Source organism: Solanum dulcamara, chromosome 7, assembly GCF_947179165.1.
Source record: "Solanum dulcamara chromosome 7, daSolDulc1.2, whole genome shotgun sequence".
NCBI classification, from domain to species: Eukaryota; Viridiplantae; Streptophyta; class Magnoliopsida; order Solanales; family Solanaceae; genus Solanum; species Solanum dulcamara.
The window spans coordinates 4,741,081-4,761,401 of record NC_077243.1 but is presented as its reverse complement, the minus strand read 5'-3'; the positions used below and the strand labels follow the sequence as shown (position 1 = coordinate 4,761,401).

At 32.5% G+C, this 20,321-nt stretch overlaps 2 protein-coding genes across 5 annotated transcripts; both read right to left on the bottom strand.

Moving 5' to 3' along the window:
- Positions 1-2,800: 2,800 nt before the first annotated feature.
- On the bottom strand, positions 2,801-7,957 carry LOC129895327 (uncharacterized). Of its 4 annotated transcripts, XM_055971031.1 has the most exons (12): positions 7,416-7,957; positions 6,666-6,782; positions 6,340-6,567; positions 6,159-6,241; positions 5,972-6,072; positions 5,162-5,285; positions 4,907-5,061; positions 4,561-4,697; positions 4,306-4,476; positions 3,867-4,091; positions 3,411-3,644; positions 2,801-3,192 (listed from the first exon to the last, which is right to left on the bottom strand). In XM_055971031.1, the coding sequence occupies exons 1-12, from the start codon at positions 7,602-7,604 to the stop codon at positions 3,079-3,081; spliced, it is 1,878 nt and encodes a 625-aa protein (XP_055827006.1). In that variant the 5' UTR covers positions 7,605-7,957; the 3' UTR covers positions 2,801-3,078. The 4 variants fall into 4 exon arrangements, with proteins under 4 accessions (XP_055827006.1, XP_055827005.1, XP_055827007.1 ...); XM_055971030.1 differs by having other exon boundaries at positions 4,306-4,697; XM_055971032.1 differs by lacking the exon at positions 4,306-4,476.
- Positions 7,958-10,065: 2,108 nt separating this feature from the next.
- LOC129893921 (calnexin homolog 1) lies at positions 10,066-13,503 on the bottom strand. The gene is made up of 6 exons (XM_055969356.1): positions 13,263-13,503; positions 13,079-13,148; positions 10,955-12,078; positions 10,793-10,864; positions 10,588-10,707; positions 10,066-10,484 (listed from the first exon to the last, which is right to left on the bottom strand). The coding sequence occupies exons 1-6, from the start codon at positions 13,353-13,355 to the stop codon at positions 10,332-10,334; spliced, it is 1,632 nt and encodes a 543-aa protein (XP_055825331.1). The 5' UTR covers positions 13,356-13,503; the 3' UTR covers positions 10,066-10,331.
- Positions 13,504-20,321: the final 6,818 nt, after the last annotated feature.

Sequence of the window (20,321 nt, the reverse complement as noted above, 5' to 3'; positions counted from 1 at the left end):
AAATTTATATGCGAAAAATCATTAAAATTATTGTAAATATTAATATGAATTCATAACGTTAATAATAAAATGAGTTTATTATTAAAATATTTAAAACCAAAATCATAAAATTTTAATTTCGAATTCATGTCTATTTTTAATTCAATTAACTTTTTCCGACTCATTAATGACCACCCAATACTGAATAACGTCTTTTTAAAAGTCAATTGAACATTTTTTATTTCTTTATTATTATATTTACACAAATGAATTCATCATAATTATATTAATTTTACGCTAACATTTATTTATTTTTTTGCTGTAATCTTCATCTTTATTATGGGCCTATCCAACCAAAATAAATGTCACTTCCGAAAAGGATGCTTATACGCCACTAGAAATGTGGGTGCGCTTCGCGCGAGTGTTAAAATATGTATTAAATTTTTAAAAAATGATTAATTACATATTTATTAAATTATTCGATTGTATTATTTTTTGAGGGTAATTATTATTATAAAAATTATTTTGAAATGATGATACATAATAAAATTTATCAAATTTAACATCTATTTAATGATGGATAATACATTCATAATTAATAAGTTGAAATATATTCTCTAATAAAATATTCTTTCATTTCTATTATATTGAAGGGGCATTTGATAGTACGTCTTGACGACTTGCGTACTTTTTGTTAGAATATCAATGAGATTGAACCTTTGTACTTTTCGTAAATGTGTTCGAAATATTTTTCTATGAAAAATAAAAGTAAAAATAATAATTAGTGGTATGATTTTAAGATGTCATAACTCTCTACATTAAATAATTAAGAGTTATGAATATTACTAATATTAATTGAGAGTAAATTATTGTAATTGAAGATGTATGAGTTAAGAAGATGAGTTTACAAAATAAAACAATTGTAGAAATGAGAGAAAAAGTCAAAAAAGAAAAAATAAATAAATACTTTTGTTGATCATACAGAGGTATCACATTATATATAATAAAGAAGATATATTATATTGGGTGGTTAAAAGTTGAGAAATTGTGCGTAGAGACTTTTTGAGATATTAAAAACAAAGTAAATAATTAAATGAAGGAAAAATTGGTCATATATATATATATATAATATTTTTTTTAAATTAAAAATTATGAAGATTGAGGTGAAAGAATATCTAAATGCACATTATATCTAATATGGTCTATCATATTATAGTAGCAGATAAAAAGTTGAGTAATTGAATGTAAAAACCTTTTAAGATATTAAAAATAAAATAAATAAGTAAATAAAAAAAAATCTTTTTATCTCTCAATTTTTAGCACATTATTACTACACATTAATAAAATTGATTAAGAATTATGAAGGTGGAAGATGAAAGAATACACAAAGTGCTTATTAAGATATCTAAAAAAGAAAGAAAAAGTCTTCTTATCTCCCACATTTTAGCACATTATCACTACACATTAATTAAATTGATTAAGAATTATGAAGGTGGAATGTGGAAGAATAGATGAATACATATTAAGATATTTAATAAATAAATGTTATTATAGTGGGAGGTAATAAGTTGATGGATTGAATGAATAATTTTTGAGCTATTAAAAATAAAATAAATAGATAAATAAAGAGAAAATGGTAAAAAAAAAAAAGAGAGGGAAAAAGTGATAAATAATTTTGTAGGCCATAGAGAGGTGCCATATTACCTTTTATACATCTAACTTTTATATATATAATTAAATATATATAAAAAAGTTAAAATTAAAAATTATGAAGACTGGAAGTGTAAATGCACATTATATCTGATAAAAAAGATATATTATAGTGAAAGGTAAAAAGTTGAGTAATTGAATGTAAAACCTTTTTGAGATATTAAAAATAAAATAAATAATTAAATGAAGGAAAAAAATAGTCAAAAAAAAGAGAAAAAAGACAAATATGAATGGAAGAAGTCACATCACCTTATATATGTTCCTCCTTCACAATATGATAGACTATATCGCATATTTTTAGGATCAACAATAGTCAACGACTATGAGAAATGTACCATATATATGTAATATACCTTTCAAACCATGGCAAATTTTTAGATATTAATTAGAATTTGGCAAATATATATACACATAAACAAAAACATGCATTTTTTAATCTTTATTTGCATAAAATTAAGAAGAAGAAGAGCAAAGTTGATCGAGTAAAAATTGCTAATTGAGCGTTCTAATATGTTGGTTTGTCGAGTTCCATATTATTATTATTATTGTTGAAATAAAGGGAATCATATGCTCGATCAAATATTTTTGTTCAAAATGAAGTAATAAAACAAAAAAGAATATAGTTTGTCATTTGAGTTCGTTGGAGTTGTGAATTTCCATTGCCACTATCGGTTTGAAACTAGATAATAACACTATCACCAGAGTGACGATATGTGTTGCTGCAAGTAGAATAAAGTTTTGTTGTTAAATGTACAACGATACGTCCAGTTTTATCATCCTGAGACATCGACATTTCAATTTTCAATACTTCAAACAAATTTATAACAACTTCAAACGGTTTTGAACGCAGGTTGTTCCAGCACATGTTCAAAACTAAATCTATCGTGATTAGGTAATCGCGATCATCAAGGCAGCAACAATAAAAATTCGTTTAAAGGAAAAAGAGATATGATACCAACACGCAAATATTGTTTCTACGATTACCTCATCTCCAAAAAAGGAAAAAGGAAAAAGAAAGATAGAGCTAGCCCAGATCTAAAGCAACCTTGTAATAAACTTTATCCCTTGGATAAATAATCCACTAAATAAAAGATTGATTTCAAATTCTCAGTAGAAGTGATACTCTTAAGCTTGGATAAATAATCCACTAAATACAAGGTTACAATCATTTACAGATCAAAAGTAATGAGAAATTTTACAAAATTAGAACCATAAAACAGAGAAAGAGGAAGAAGTAGACAATTTTATCTTCCTCATGCCCCAAACAGAAAACTGCGATTCATACTTTTCAGTTTTATAACAGCTACAACGTTGGTTTGAACCACACCAGGTTCGAGCACATGGAGGTTCATAACAAGCACTTATGAGCATAAACAACCTTCAACACCACTACAGGGATTTTAGTGACTCTGGAATAGAATCATTTGGCCCAAGGTCATCAATTGGTGGCCGCTGCTTATGATGATTGGTGACTGATTGATATGCCATTGCTAAAGCTAAGGCCTGGACATATACGAAACAAACAAAGTGAACAAGTGCATGGAATAAGCAGCACAATCAGAAGTTCAAAGTCATCCAATTCTTGTTTAAGTCCAGAAATCCCATGACTCAATAATAAAGCAAAGATGATACATTTATCCAAGACCAGATAATATAGCACATACGTCCTTTACAAATTGCTACTACGCTAAAAAGAGGATCATAACTAAAGAACCACTTACGACATGATCATGGTCTGGAGGAGCATATATGCCTGTAGTTATTGTTGTTCTCCTGCGAGTATCATTTGATGGTGCATCAGATATCTTTTTGAATCCTGTTGGAACAATAACTACCGGGATACCCACAAGGTTGCCAACACAAACTTTCTCCCAGTCAGTTGCATTTCCAATAAATGCATCAACTTTGAAACTTTCTCTTACTTGCTGAATCAATATACCTCTAGCTCTTTGTGCCTGGTGAAGTATCATACACGTATTGATTTTAGTGTTGGTAAATTCTGAACCAACTGTTTAAAAGTGGATTACGACCTCCCTTCTGTAACTAAGCCAGTCAGATTTTGAGATGTATGAAAGAATTTAATTTTTTAAAGTTTTTCCCTATACCAATGGTAATTAATCAAAAGTACAATTTTAAACATCTAAACCAAGAGAAACTCTGTAGATCAAGACAATTACCTGAACATAGTCAACGGCAGATATGGCACGTGCTCGGCGAAGTTCAATAGGCCATTGATCTTGGGCTTCATATTCATCATCCAGGTTTGAGCGCTGCCATTTGTCGAAGTGAGCCAGCATCTCAACATCCATTGTGAAATTGAGGATACCTTGGACAGAATCAACACTGTAACTCAGGTTAAACAGGACCATATTCACTCCTTTTGATTGAAGTACATGAACAACCTGTCATCGCCGTCACAATATAATCCAGTGAAGACATTCATCAAATAAGATACAACAACAACAACAACAACCCAGTGAAATCCCACAACATGGGGTCTGGGGAGGGTAGAATGTACGCAGACCTTACTCCTACCAAGGTAGGACGGCTGTTTCAAATAAGATAAAGAATCTAATTGACTCAGCCACAATCCGATATTGGAAAATATTTACTTACTTCCATCTCAGCATCCTCAAGATATCCAACAGTGAACTTTGTGATATCAACTGAGAATGGATCTCTAAAGGGTATGTCTCTGGATGAAACATCATCTGGGTCCTTTCCCCAAATGGCATCCAGAACAATCACACAATCCACAGAATTTCTACAAAAAGGGCCTAATTTATCCTGACAAAAAGTTAGATTTTTTATTTTATTGTACTCAAAACTAATGTTAGGAAAGGAATTGCACTGGGGAAGAAATATTAGTACCAAGCTTTCAGCTATGCTCATAACACCCGTTCGACCAACAGCTCCAAAAGTGGGCCGCAGTGCCGTGACACCACAACGAGAAGCTGGATAGGTAATAGAGCCGCAAGTTTCGGAACCGATTGCAAATGGAACCAAACCTGAAATACCAGACTCTCTCTTAAAACAATATGTTCTGCCTACTAAGCAGATATAAACCAGTAAAGGACTATCATTTCCCCATTTCATTCTTCCAAAAGGGGTACAAACTGACATTAGATATCGAGCAGAATTGTCATATTTGGAAATGTAGAAGACAGGATGCCTCGATCGGAAATTAATCAGGGATAGCTCAATAGCTCAAAGATACCTGCTGAGGTGCAAGAAGCAGGCCCTGCTGATGATCCCGTAGAATATTCCTCAATGTTCCATGGATTTCTCGTTCTACCACCAAACCAGATATCATCATATGCTAAAGAACCAGTTACTAACTTTGCAACAAGAACTGCCCCGGCAGATTTCAGCCTGAATCAACCATATCTAGATTATTATAAACACACGCGCAATAAGAATGGGTGTTTAGATCTGGCCTTATATGCCACTGATTTCATGATTAGTTATACACCTCTTATAAACCCAAGCTTCAATATCAAGAACTTGGTTTTTGAAAGATGTTGAACCCCATGTTGTGGTATAGTTAGGTACTGCTATGATGTCCTTCAGACCATAGGGAATCCCATGAAGAGGACCTGTATAGAAAAGAAGATGTTATAATTGTAATCCCTTTGAGCAAGAACAGAGAAGCTAGAGAGCAAAATATTGTTAAAAAGGCTCATGAGGCTATTAGTGACGCAACGGAAAGTGATCAAACAAAAAATTGGAGAAAACATTTTTCGTAATAAAAGTACCAAGAAATATTGTTTCAAGAAGCTAACTATGCCATAAAATCCTAAAGTGAGTTTCTCTAGATTAAAAATAAATCAGGGAAAATTAATTCAGAGCATGAGGTGAGAAGCGAAGGAAGCATTGGAAGATTACTCTGGCTGGAAAAGGCAACTGTGGGAAATGAACAACCTTAAGTGCTTAAAGGGTAAGGTCAACCATTACAGCATCAAGAAGAGATCAGCCTGAAGAAACTGGAGAACATTGCGGCCTGAAGATTTAGGATTTCCCTGATTATGTGTAACGTTTCGATGGTCTAATTTTGATATGGCTGATAAACACATTATCATTTTCTTCCATGGTACTTACTACGCTCAGATTTTATTTTTCTATATCATCTGTAAAGGTTCATGACATCTATGGCGATTTAAAATGAAGTTCCTATTTGTCTCTTTCCCATAATTTTGATTGATTGATAGAAAATCCAAAATTATGACGGTAAATATGAAATACATGAAAGAGGTTAGTAAGGATGAATTGAGCAGACTATTACCCAAATATGTGCCTTCAGCAAGCAGTTGATCGGCCTCTTTTGCTTGTTTGTATGCTAAATCTTCAGTAATTGTAACGACGGATTCCAGAACAGGACCATACCTGTGACACTCCCAGTAGATGCATCATTATGAGGACTAGATAATCAATAAGAAGAAATAATTGGAAGCAAACACTAGTTCTAACACCTCTTTAGTCTCTTCAAGAAAATTCCGGTCAGCTCTACCGAAGTAATTAAATTTCCCTTGAGAAGTTGCCCAAGTTCAAGAATCTGAAATGACAACATAGGTGTATGAGTAGATGGAAATATAGATTTGAGCACAGAAGTCCTGATATATAGATTTAAAGGGAATAACAGGGAGCACTTACACTCATGAACGCGATATCCTCATCACTTTTTGGTCTTTGTATACCAGCAGGTGATGGATAATTGAGCTTTTTGTTTGGCTCATGTTCTAGTTGTTGGACCTTCCATGCAGAATTGAAGACTAAACAAGACGGGTTATCCAGACCTCCATCAGTAGTGGCAACCAACTTTCGGTTGGATCTGATTATAGGTATGTTAAAGTCATTTGCTCCCTTTTCAATTTCAAGCATCTGAAAGGAATGAACAGTATAGCCAAATACAGTCTTCCTTTATAGTCTAGTTCAGAGCAGGAAGAATAACCAAAATAATTAAACTGTCACGACAGTACCTTGTTCTTATTCAAGAAGCAAGAGTCCAACATTTTGAATCCACATTCACAAACTGGAAGATGTTTGTCCTTTTCAGAGCATACACCGGGGGTTTTAGGACCCAACTTCCCTCTTTCCTGGTTAATGGTCAGATAATTAGGCAGAAAGCAGCACAGTCCATAAATCCTGAACTGCTCTACAAATGATAGTTCAGAAAACGGATATAGTTTGATGACAAGAAGAAGGATGCAAGCCAGTCGACACTTCGTTAGTGATAGTATTCTCAACAACATCCGTAAGATCTCGAAGCTTACTAGATGGAATTCGATCAAAAATGAAAATTTTGGCTATTTTTTTTAGAAGGGGATGAACTACCTATAGATTTGTATGTAAATGCACGACAGGAATTAAGAGAAAGCTGGGATCCAATTAAGAAAGAATCACTTCGGAAAATTAGAAGGCATTTAACCTTTTCAATAACAAGCTGGAGATGAGATTCTTCATTTACCATTTACCAAAGTTCATAATCTCAACTATGATAGTGATTAGTAATGGATCAGTAGGATTTCTAATTTATGTTATGCACAAGCTTAATTTTGCATTGATTATACATTAGCCGCACCGCTGACCAGCAACGGAAACGAAACAAGACGAACAAACACTTTGCTGCATTATTCTCTAGTAACATCTAACAGCACAGTGATAAACACAGAACCAATTTACTTATAGTAATAGCTTAGGAAATCAAAGTAGGATGAGAGAAAGCATACCATATCTGTGGAATTGCTGCAAGTAAAATCCCAGCATCCTGATGAGTATGACGAAACATAGTTGATATTCAGCAACAACGTAAATACAAGCACGATTACGGGCAAGTGCAACGACCGACGAACTGAACGTGCCGGAATTGGGTGAAACACGTCGCCGCCCTTTTCACTCGACGTGTTATAAGAAGCCATTGGGACTTGATTTCCGGCAACCCTCTGTAGTTTGTAAAAAGAAACCAAATCTCTGGATCAATGCCTTTCATCCAATTGAAGGCACCAACTATAGTATCCTCCCTTTCTAGCCCTATGAACTGAAATCCCCAAATTTATTAAATAATTAAAAAAATTGACTACTTGAGTTGTTGACCAAAATACTTCCACTGATTCAGATTTAAATGTAAATAATTCTGATTTGTGATCTATTCAGCAAGTTCTCCATAGTAAAGACAAAAGACTGCCGGCGATAGCGCAGCCAGCAGGATCAGCCGTCGGCACCTAAAAATAGGCTTTCACTGACGTAGGTTCATTGGTTAGTTAGTTGAACTTGTTAGTAGCAATTGCATTACCATTAAACAGTTTCAATTCCTTTTCAATATAGCCGTTTGGATAGGCTTAAAAAAGTAATTTTTATGTATAAAGTGCTTTTAGAACTTTGAAGTGCTGAAAGTTATTTTTATAAATAAGCAGTTGAGTGTTTGGATAAAAGTGCTTATGATGTGAATTTTAGGGTTAAAAGAATAAAAAAAAAGGTAGTTTGAGAATTTAGTTAAAATATAAAGGATATAAAAGTAATTTCCATGGTCAAAGAAAATGACTTTAAGCATTTTGGAAAAAAAAGTTAGAAATCCTAATTTTTCATTTCTGACTGACTTTAAGAACTTTATGGCTTAAAGTCAGCATTAGACAAACACGTCCAAAAGCTAAAAAGAAGTTTTAAGTTGGTTTTAACCAATTTAAAACCAATCCAAACGAGCTCATAATCTTCACTGTGTGAGAATAATTACGGTTGTTTTCCATTATCCGTGCAGTCCGAATAAATTTGCATCACGCACCATAAAATTTGCTTGGAACTACGGTGTAGTCGTATGTTATTATATTGCCTAATTGTTGTCCACTTTTTGTTTGATTATTATGCATACTAAGGTCTAAGGGTACGTACAAACCTTTCCCATAAGCCTTGCCCTCTTTCCATTTTTCTTTTTCAATATTCTCTCTCTCTTTTGTAAGGGTTTATAAAGATATTTTGTTTATTGCATTTTGGGTCTTTCTTATTTTCACATCATCTCCGTCTCCGCTAATTGCTTGCTTGATAATTTTAGGAAAAATTACGTCAAATGACAAACATATAATAATTATTATGTACTTAAGCTATTTGGTGAAATGCGGCTACAGTTTAATTAATTTTGTCATTTTATTTATATAATTTGATTTCTAATGGTATAAATCCAAAATTTGTACGATTTGATTCTTAATTGCATAAGTCCAAAATTTGTACATGTTTATTCTAACTATTTGTATATGATTTATTGATATTTTTGATTTGTATAAGTTCTGAAAAATTCTTAAATGTATAAATACAAAAATTGTATATATTCTATTTGTATATTGGCAAACGAAATAAACAAACGAAGTTTTAAAAAATTTCTAAATGTATAAATTTATATATTCACAAGTGAAATATACAAATGAAAATATCCATAACAAACGAAACTATAGCTATGAGACATAATTAGACAAATTATAACAAAAAATATAATTAAAATATTTATAGTAACTATTGTCTATTTATGAAATTTTCCCTTAATTTTGTACTCATTATTTTTTTCAATCAAATTTGGACTTGTGGTCCTTTATTATTTCATCAAAACCATTAGGCTTCCAACCAAGTCTACAACAATAACCGGCAAAAACCCGATCGGCCCAAAAGTGGCCAAATCAGGTATATAACAAAAGAACCCTAATCAACAGGGTCTCCTAATTCGTGACTAATTTTATAGCCATTAATAATCAATTATGTTTGTTTTATATGTTTAAAGTTTAAGAACAGTAACTAGTTAGAATTTAAATTAGTAGATCATTTAGCTAAAGTTTAACCTTCTGATATTTTTGTCCCGATCAAAATGCTTTTTATTAACTACCATCGTTGAACTGTTAATGGTATTGATTAGCCATCGAACTTGACATAATCTCATGTCCACAAAATGATCTTGCGGATTGTCAGGAATTAGGTTAGATTATCAATCAACCATGGCTGTGACATTGTAGTTTTTTCTACTATCACAAACTATTTTTAATCTTACACTGTATAACATGATTAAAATTATTATATATAACACATGTTAAATCCGCTTAAGATTCTTCGTATATTTGAATTTTCATATTTTGAAAACCTTGGTGAAAATATGTTTGAATTTTCATATTTTGAAAACCTTACTGAAAATACTAATTCGGCTTGATCAGAGCAGTGGTCTTGTTCAATCTCAAATTCCCAATCTAAGTTGTTCTTTCTAAACAGAGGATTATCTCAGTATGGACACACACTGAAGTGCATGTAACTCTAGGATTACAAAAGAAGGTTAAACAGAACAAAGTGCACGCGACTCTAGTATTTTACACGAGAATTAAACAGAACTATTAAGTACAATATCCTCGGTAAAAGAAACCAAACAAGAAAAATCTTTCTTTGAAATATATGATATAGAAAGGTTACTCGGATCAATCGACATCCACATAAAAATTGTCCCATATACACTACTGTTATACATGCTTGTTTGGAGGGGAAGCAAATTGCTGGAAAAACTTGCTTTCCTTGATCATCAAGAATTTGAGAAAAGAGGAAAAGGATTTCAAAACAACAGGAACACAACTAGCTCAAAAATCTAAAAGAAGTCCGACTGAGGTAACTAGCACCTTCCCCTCCTAATTGTCGCGCCTAGTCCTCCGACGAGGAGCAGCAGCGGCATCCTCAGCAGCGGCATCCTCGTTCTGCTCTTCCTTCTCCTCAGCGGCTTGACTATTGGAAGTAGAGGTTTCAGCTACATCAGTTTTCTCAGGCTCTGCACTGGCTCTAGCCTGCATATACACAACACAGCAGAGACATAAGATAAACAAAATACAGGTGGGTCTTTTAATTGTTTTTTCTTTTAACTAGGAATGTAGGGATGTTAGTCCTTACAGGCTGCTGCTTCTTCCCACCAAAGATAAGCTTCAATAAAACTGAGAAGACAACAACTATGACTGAGACGACAACACCAACTGTGATATTGGGCTGTTTCTCAGCTTTCTCGAGAAGATCCTGGAGAAGAAGTTAAGACATATTAGACACTTGCAGCAAAACCAAACCCTTTAATGCAACAACAAAGAATATTTCCTCCACTTACCAATACTTTAGCCTTGTGTTCACCCAAGAACGGGACGTCAGCTACCTTGTAGAGGAGGTCAAATACCACTTTCTGCAAAGTTTGCCACATATTTCATGTTGTGAAATGAGAACAAATCAAAAAGCATAGGAACTATATGATAAAGAAAGTTTAATCCTTTACCTGGTATCCTTTGAGGCCACCAGATTCTGCTTCTTCCTCGGCTTTCTGTTTTTCTTTCTCTACATCAAATTTGGGTTTCCAGGTTGTCTTCCTGTATGATTCTGCAACCTTTTCATCACTTGCGATCAAGATATTGTCAAACAAAATGCCATCTTGCATTGTCCAGATCTCAATGCCAATAGCTGCAATAGGCTCAAAGTTGGGCTTGACGAGTTCAAAGTAGTCAGGATTTGGGATATCCCTGGGCTTCCAGATACCCTTGTAATTGGGGTTGTCAATAAGTGGAGCGTGCCATTTTCCCTTGTACGCTGGATTTCTGATCATTGGTCGTTTCCACTCCCCACATCCAGGAGCTTCTGCACATTTTGGGTTGTCAATCTTTGGAGCCTCCCATTCACCATCCTCCTCATCGTCCCAATCTTCAGGTTTTGTGGCCTCAGGATCATCAACCTCCTCAGGCTCATCGTCCAACCATCCATCAGGCTTCTCAGCTTCCTCATCTACAATTTCCATTGGTGCGTCCTCATCCCAATCATCAGGTTTCTTAGCATCTGGGTCTGGAATCTTGGCCCTCTCATCCCAGTCCTCGGGCATCTTGTCTTCTGGGTCTGGAATGGTCTCAGCAGGAATGAGTGGTGGCTCAAAATCATCAGCTGCGAGGAAGTTAGCCTTCTTCTTTTCTTCCCCATCAACCAAGATCAGAACATCATTGTCCGGTTTCAAAACAGCAGTGTAAACATGGGTTAGCTTGTCAGCTGGTACAGAAGGAGGAAACTTGAGGTGGTGCTCAACGTACTCCCCACTCTTAGGGTTCTTGTGTTTCAAAATGAAGTGCACCTTGTTTGTGGCTCCACATTTATCAGGTCCAAACATTATCGTATAGGGAGACTCATTATCAAAACCCTTTGCGGTCCAACCTGCTTCCTGGGGGCGGAGGTATTTTAGGTAAGCGCCACCACATTCAAGTCCATCCTGAAGGCGAACCTCATATTGAAGGACCACAGTTCCGTCTTTGAGGTCAACAACATTGTCAAGCTCCTTGACAATAGCATATTTCCTGGCCTTCTCACTAACTAGAAGTCCATAATCATCATGACCCTCGCTCTTGGCATGTTTCCACACACCTAAGGCACAACACACAAGTCAATTTAGACTAGGCGCAGCTTCCAAAATCAAAGATTTGACATCACATCATTAATGCAAACATGATGTACAATATATAAGAGTCAAAACATTTAAGTGGCCTCATGAATATTCAGTCTTCATATCAATATCATATTTGGCACGTATAATCAAAATATTTCAACGCTGAAGATTGCATCAGTCTGTCAGAACTCAGAAGGCACATTAATTGCTCCTTCACATACGTCCCACAGCTGAAAGCAAATTTCAAAACCAACTCACACTTGGTAACTATGATAGGATCATTTACAGGCACTGAAACCCCAATACAACTAAATAATCGTCTATATAGATAATAGAAAGTATAAGCATCCATAAAAGCTAAGAGCCTAAGACCATCACAACGTTTTCACTCCCATCACCAAGCAAACAATCATGTTCCTTAATCATTGCTTCTTTGTTTAGTCTTAACATTGCATAATTAACTCCCAATCTTAGGACTCTCTTAGCCTACTCCTTTAACAAGTTGTAGATAAATCAGAAGTAGTGCCCAGGACATTGTAGCAGATAATCACCACACTGCTACCACGCAAACATTTACACGAGTTACTTCATTAATTATTGTTTCTTCCTTTAGTTTTAATGTTGCATAATTACTTCCCAATCTTCTGATTATTTTAGTCTACTCAGTTAACAAGTTATAAATAAATCAGCAGTAGCGCTAAGGACAATGCAGCAGCTAATCGCCCCACTGTTGCCACACAAACATCAAAACGAGTTATGTTCCTGAATCAGTGTTTCTTCATTTAGCCTTAATTTGCATAATTACTTCTCAACCTTCTAATTATTTTACTAAACTCTATCGACAAACTATAAATGAATCTGAAGATTGCCGAGAACAAAGTAGCAGACAATATTATGAACAGTCAATTCAAGAGAGTGAAAACTGAACGTAAAATAAAAATCGAATGAAATACTTTAGAGATCCAAAGAAAACCTAACCTGAATACTCCTCTTTCTCAGACACAATCCATCGCCCATCGAATGCTTCATCAAACGACTCGTAGAACTTCTACAGATCAGCAAAAAAAAACCACCACATCTAAGACAAAACAACACAGTACAGATCGATCCAGTATAATAAAAACAAAATCGAAAGCATAGGTTACCGATATCAAAATCTTACCACATCAGAAGAAGCGTAGAGCTGAGAGAAAAAGCAACAAGCCAATAGCAACAACCCATATTGCGCACAGATCTTCCTTTTACTTTCTTCCATAACCCGCTTGGACTATGCGAAGAAGATGATAATCGAAACTGTATCAGAGATCTGGGATTTGGAAAACCCTAGCCGAGTTTCCACTATAGGAGGAATAGATCAACGAGAAGATAATAAGAACACTCCAGAAACTACAGAGTACGAAAGACGTGATATTCAAGAGACCTTAAATAGATCTTGAGAAAAGCATCGACTTGTTGTAGCCAATGGAACTTCATGACACGTGAATTGAACCAATGGGTGTTTGCCACGTTTGCATCCCCGACGAGGTCGAGTAGAAATTAGGATCGACGGTTGAGATTGGTTTCAGCTGCCCCATTTGGTCACCCTTGACTCTTGTTTCCACTTTTTTTAATTTATAGAAACTAATTTTTTTTTATCTTATCTTAAATCTTAATCTTCCTTTTTCTATTTTCCGATAAGAGTAAGTTGTTCATGGTTTGATGAGGATCTACTATTTATATTCTGATCTTTTTTATTAATTATATTTTTAAAAAATAAACTCCAAGATAACTCGTAGTCTGTTATAATTGTTGTCCTTCGGGGGAATATCTTGTGCGCACTAGATAAATTTTTCAATGTGTAATAGCTTGCAAATTACACATGTGATTTAAACCACAATAGGCAAGTACTATGTGATAGACTTGACTCAGAATTATTGTATTCTTTGGTATATATAGAAAATAAATGATTTTAAATAAACCAAATCATTTATATTAGTTTTTTGGATTTTGGTTATTTCAATTTCTTCAAGTTTTTTAATTATATGTAGTATAGATTCAATTTACTAAAGTTTTTTATTTTGGTCGAAATGGAAAATTTTATATCAGCCAACTATAACATATAAAGAACGGGTGAAGAAGAATCTCTATTCCCCAGGCATTTATAATCCTCATTCCAACAGCTTGTCAATTATAGTAATTAGTCTGTCATGTAATGTTAGCCATAGTATACATTTTCTAGAAGAAATTCCTTTGAGGTGGATTGATAAAGAGAAGCACATTTTATTGCAAATCCAAGTTAACCTAATAGTATAAAAATCAATGTATTATTAGCACACAAAATGTAGACAAGACTAGCATAGTGAGTACATGCATGTTCACTCTATGTGAGTCAATCTAACATAGTTTTATCTCTAAAAAGCATTTTTGAAATTTTAGTCAAACACATATGATTGTTCTAAAATTGAAAAAAATAAAATCAAATTATTGAACCAAGCATAAACTGTTAGTATCCAAAATTATTACTTTTTGAGAAATAATTATTACAAAAAAAATTTAAAACAACATATTTTTAAAGTGACCGGACAATTTTTATTAAATTTTTTGCAATTAAAGTCTAGTCATTTGTAGCATCTTAATTACTATGATTTAAGATGATGTTGATAGTTTTTAAAATTTTCAAGTATATATGTGAAATGTCGCACTTATATTTGGCTTGTAGGAGAGTACATGGATAGAGAGTTCTAATGATTTTTATTGTGAATACTTCTAATTATTTTGTTAAATAGTTAATTCTTGTTAGGTCAGGAATCATTTGAATTTAGAGGGGTAAGTAGGTGATCTTAAGATAAATAATGAAGTGCATTTTTGGCTTAACTTATTTAAATTAGCTTATAAGTTAAAAAAAAATTGGGGCAGCCCAACTTTTTTTTTTGCTTATACTTATAATTTTAAAAAGTCAAATCAAACATATTCAATTATTTTTTTAATTTATTTCAAGCACAAAATGACTTTAAGTTAGTCACTCAAACACTCAAAAAAAATTGAAAACAACTTATAAGTCAATCCAATAGACTTATTTTAAGTAACTTATAAGTTAAAAATTGTTTATAAGTTAAAAAAAAATAAGTAGGCGCAGCCCAACTTATTTTTTTCACTTATAAGCTGTTTTTTAACTTATAAGCTGATTAAAATAAGTCTATTTAAATAAATTTAATTATTTATTGAGGTTTATTTTAAGCACAAAATAATTTTAAATTAATCGATCAAATATTCAAAAAACTAAAAATAGCTTATAAATAATCCAAACTGGCTCTAATTCTATTTAGTTTGTGAATGAAGACTTTCTGAGAATGATCACTTTATCTTGTTAATAGATTTATCCGACGCAATCTAATTTAATTGGCTGATTTAAGCAAATATCCTCTTTTAGTCTACTATTTAAATTTTGTCTATGTTATAAAAAGTTGGACACATATAACTCTTATAGAATTTTGCATTTTGACCAAACTTTCAGAGATTTTTAAATCATAATCTAAAATTTTCATAAGTTATAACTTGCAATAAAAACAAATTTTTTTTATCATTACTAAACTTCTATTTCAAAAAAAATAACACTCGAAATATTCTTTCTTTTGATGAAGTGATACCCTTTTATGAAAATTTTCAGCATGAATAATAAGTACTTGAAAGGTCTTCTCGATCACAATTCACAATCCTCCATCTCCGCATATTTGATCGGTTTCAATAATCTTCCGATGATTAATTTCTCCGTAGCTACAAGCAAAAGATGATCAATTAATAGCAAAAAGGTGTAATATCTCAGGGCAAAAAATATACATATAGTAAAAAAAGAATTAGCCTTCCTTCAAGTGATGAATTTGTTCGTAAAAAATAAATTCTGAATCTAACTACTCAATCCCACTCAACACCCCTCATGCCCAACTGGTAAGGCTGGCAGCGGAACGTTACCGGTTCCGTACCGGTCCGATAGCGAGGTACCAGGATGGGGAACGAAACGGAAGGGGCATGATCGTTCCGATATCAATTCGGTTTCTGGACAGCGCACAAATAGTGGATAATTTACTGGAGCCAACATTAGTAAACTAGGAAAGCCAGAGTTTTCTGGACTCAAACCCCCAAGGCTATTATTTAATTAAGCTGCAAAGTAGCAGCATAGTTATATGAGCAGCCATTGAGGGAGAGAGTTCAGAAAACTCTGAATTTCCATTAATGTCATCTCTTCTGTAATAGAAGTCCGCAAGCTAATCCATATTTATAGGCTAAATTTCTCGCCAATTTACAGCTTACAATAATATATGCTTCGAAATTAAGTATACAGTGCTAGCATTGTATTTTTGCTGCTTTCTTTTTGTTCTTTAGTAAAGAAAAGTGCTATTGCTGATGAACTTCCAATAAATTGCCTCCACAAATTTGATGGTAAAACAAATTACTACTAATTAATTAAGAAATTCCACGTTAGGTTCCTTCGGAGAACGTACTGCGAAAATCCTACCAAATTAATTACTAGCATCTAATTAATTAAGAAAATAAAATTCCAAACTAACATTACGTGTCACTGATATGGATTACAATGAACCGTAGTTTCCCTTTCTTCTTAATTCGTCTTCTTCTTCTTGGTTTCTGTTTTTACTATGATTGTTTAAAAAGATTTCTAAGGAGTATTATTACTGTTTTATATTTGGCCAAATATCATTATAAGTAATTACCTTAAAAGAATGAGGGAGGAGAGAGACGAGATAGAGAGGAGAGGGCGGGATATATAATTCAGACAAGATATGTAACTATTGAAATTATTAATACGTTGAATAATTAACACCTACATCAATGAATCATCATTATGATGTATCTGTGCCTAAATACATCAATGTGGTGTCAAATTTGTAATGTATACACTGTGCATAAATACTTATTTAGAGAAGCCCGAAGTCGAAGATATAATTATCCAAATATATGTGTCTGTGCGTTGATACATGTATTTGGTGGAATAATATCTTAATTAATTGTCTTTCAATGACTATCCGATATACAAAGAGGAGAGAGAGCGAGAGAAAAGGGGGGAAAGAGGAGCAGCTGCGTTGTTAGTTAAAAAACTGGGCTGGGCTAGTCTCTATGACCTTGCATGGGCTTTCCGTGGAAGTTAGGCCAGCCCATTTGATGTCGTATTTTATTTTCAAATTCGTACAAAAGATAGTTAATTAAATTTGTATGAATCTGAACATGAAAGATTTTATTTATTAAACAAGATGATATAAAAAATATTATAAGTCATAATAATTTAGAATTTATGGAATCATTGGCAAACACTAGAAACAGTTCAAAAAAGTAACTGTGGATATATAGTCCTATATAACTTCAAAAAAGAAACTGTGGATGTATAGTCATATATAACTCAAATCAAGAAGAAAATTGTAGGAAGTAATTTCAAGTACCCTTCCAAGAAGATGGCTCGGAGATATTGGTGCTTTTTAGGTGTATTGTTGATTTGTTGGTTATGGGTATATTCACAGTAGTCGTCATTAAACAATTTTAAAAAGAAATTAAAAAATACTTTAAAAAGTTGTGATAAAAAAAAAGCATTATTCAATTCTCCAAGTAATAATCAGGATACAAAAAATGAAATAGAGTAAGTGGTAGTAATAGGTTAATGAATAAGGAAATAAAAGAAGAAAATATTGACTTATAAGATCCTCAAAGATCGTCAGGTTTAATATATCTTGAGTCTGAACTAAAATGTTCTTCAAATAATTATGAAGAGAAGCAAATTCAAGACACATTTGCTTTAATTTTTTATAAAAAAAGTGTGTTTGTTCATTTGTCTAAAATAGTTAAATTAATTACATAAAATATGTCATCTTTTTTAATTATACCATCAACCTCTAAATTCTTTTTTTTTAAATGACATTCTTTTCGTAAAGTCCAGGACTCGTTCGTTAATATTTAAATTGGCAGGGTGACTAAATTAAATCTCTTTATATTGATCGGGACATTACAAAAAGAAAGAAGGAGATCAGCTTGTTATTTAATTTCTTTGTGCTCTTTCAAGGATCACGTGCTCACGATTATATCAAATATAATTAGCTAATAGGAATCAATATAGGATTTTTGAAGGAGTTTTAGTTGATTGGTTAATTGATGTATAATTTATTGAGATAAGGTTCAAAAATACACCTAATTTTTTTTTTTTTTTTTAGTTTCATACTTAAACAATTGGAAGTGTGAGTTTCATATCTAAACTATCACTTATTAATTTGAGAAACATACCTCAGTGGTGTGTGTAATACACTTTCTCTACTCTCTAATTTTTGAAAAAATCTTGTCACATGGCATTCCATATGGATAAAATATTCTATATTGACAAAAAATTAAATAAATATTAATATTAGCTAAAAGTTAAAACTTAAGTATTCTTATCCCAAAAAAAGAAATTATTTTTTAAAAATAAAGTTATTATTATTAATTTTTTTAAAAAAAATTATATCCATCCTATCTAACCCTTCGCTTTTAATTTTTTTTTTCATTTTACTCGTTCTGTGTTAGATATGTTCATAGGAAAATATTTTTTCTATTTGCGCACCAAATATAACAGAAAAAAATATTTTATTTTAAGAAAATTCATGCGGCAAGTAAAAAATACTTTACTAAAATCATGTGTATGTAACTAACACGAAATGAGAAAAAAATTGGAAGCAGAGTTAGGTGGGGCGAGGTAAAAAAAAATTTTAAAAAAATATAAAAATAAAATCTAAATTATTATTTGAGGGGTTGGTAGGTGGGAAGATGAAGTAAGAATTTTTTTTAAAAACTTTTATAAAAGAAATTTAAAAAATAAAAATAAACAAAAAATATGGTGAGAAAAAGTGGGAGTGGGTTAAAAAAAATATTATATATTTTATTTTACAATTTTTTTTGGAGGGTGGGGAATAGTAATACTTTAATATTTAATTTTAACTTTTTTTATTATTAAAAAAACAATGGATCCGATTTTTGGAATTGGGAAAAATGAAATTTTAACTAATTTTAATAATTAATATAAAAAAATTTAAAGTGGAATGTTTTATCTATGTGGAGTGTGATGTGACAATTTTTTTTAAAAATGAAAGAGAGAGTGTAGTACACACGGAATGAAATAAAAGAGAGAGGTGTGTTTCTCAAACTAATAAGTCAAAGTTTAGGTATGAAACTCAAAAAAAAATGAATAGTTTAGATATGTTTTTGACACTTATCTTTAATTTATTAAGAAGTAAAAGAACAACCGAAACCTATCATAATCTTATCATGAATGAACCAATCTAGAGTGAACCCGGTGATATGTGAAGAAATCGAGACAAATGAGAAAATAAACGAACATCAAATTTTAACGTAATTTTATTTTTTGAAATTGAAGGTAAAAAACACTGGATCAAAAAGATTCGAATAGCTTTACTGTAACAACAAGATGATTACAAAAAAAATTCCAAATTGACTATAGAACAAGTATCAAACACGAACACATGAAGTAGCAATATCAATAAGTACAAAATAATTATGAGAAATTACTCAAAATGGAGTTGCTGTTCAAGGCTCGAAATCAGATGTTATGAACCTCTAAATTCAATCCACCATTCAAATCAAAGATCAACATGTTAGAACACTTGGTCAAAATATGAACCTGATCCAATGATGAACGATTCGGCAAATATTATTTGAAGGGGACTGGTCAGAGTGAAAAACTACAATAAAAAAAAGTCTTTTTATTTTTTCTTCTCTCTTGAAGTGGAAGCTCTCTCAAAGCCACACTCTTATGCCCAGTAGCTGCATGATAAGAAGAGATTATATAAAAAGAGGTGACAAAATAAATAAATAAAAAGAATGTATAAAGGAACTGCAACTTCAGGCCTGACGCTAATGGAAATTCAATGTTGAGCTCTTCAAAACTAGGAAAGCCAGAGTTTTCTGAACCCAATCTCTCATGGCTGCTCTTTAATTAATAGGAGCAGCCATTGAGGGAGAGAGTTCAGAAAACACTGGATTTCCATTAATTTCTGCAGACTTAGTGCGACTCACTTCTGAATTCATATATAAAAAAAATCATATCAAAAGACACATAATTAGTTAAACTTTTTGTCTCGCATAAGAAAGTGTTTAGATTACCATACAAAGAACTTCGAATAAGGGAACTTTTGCCATTAATTAAATGGTAGAATCAACCTTCCACACAAGACAACTTTATAATAAACAGTAT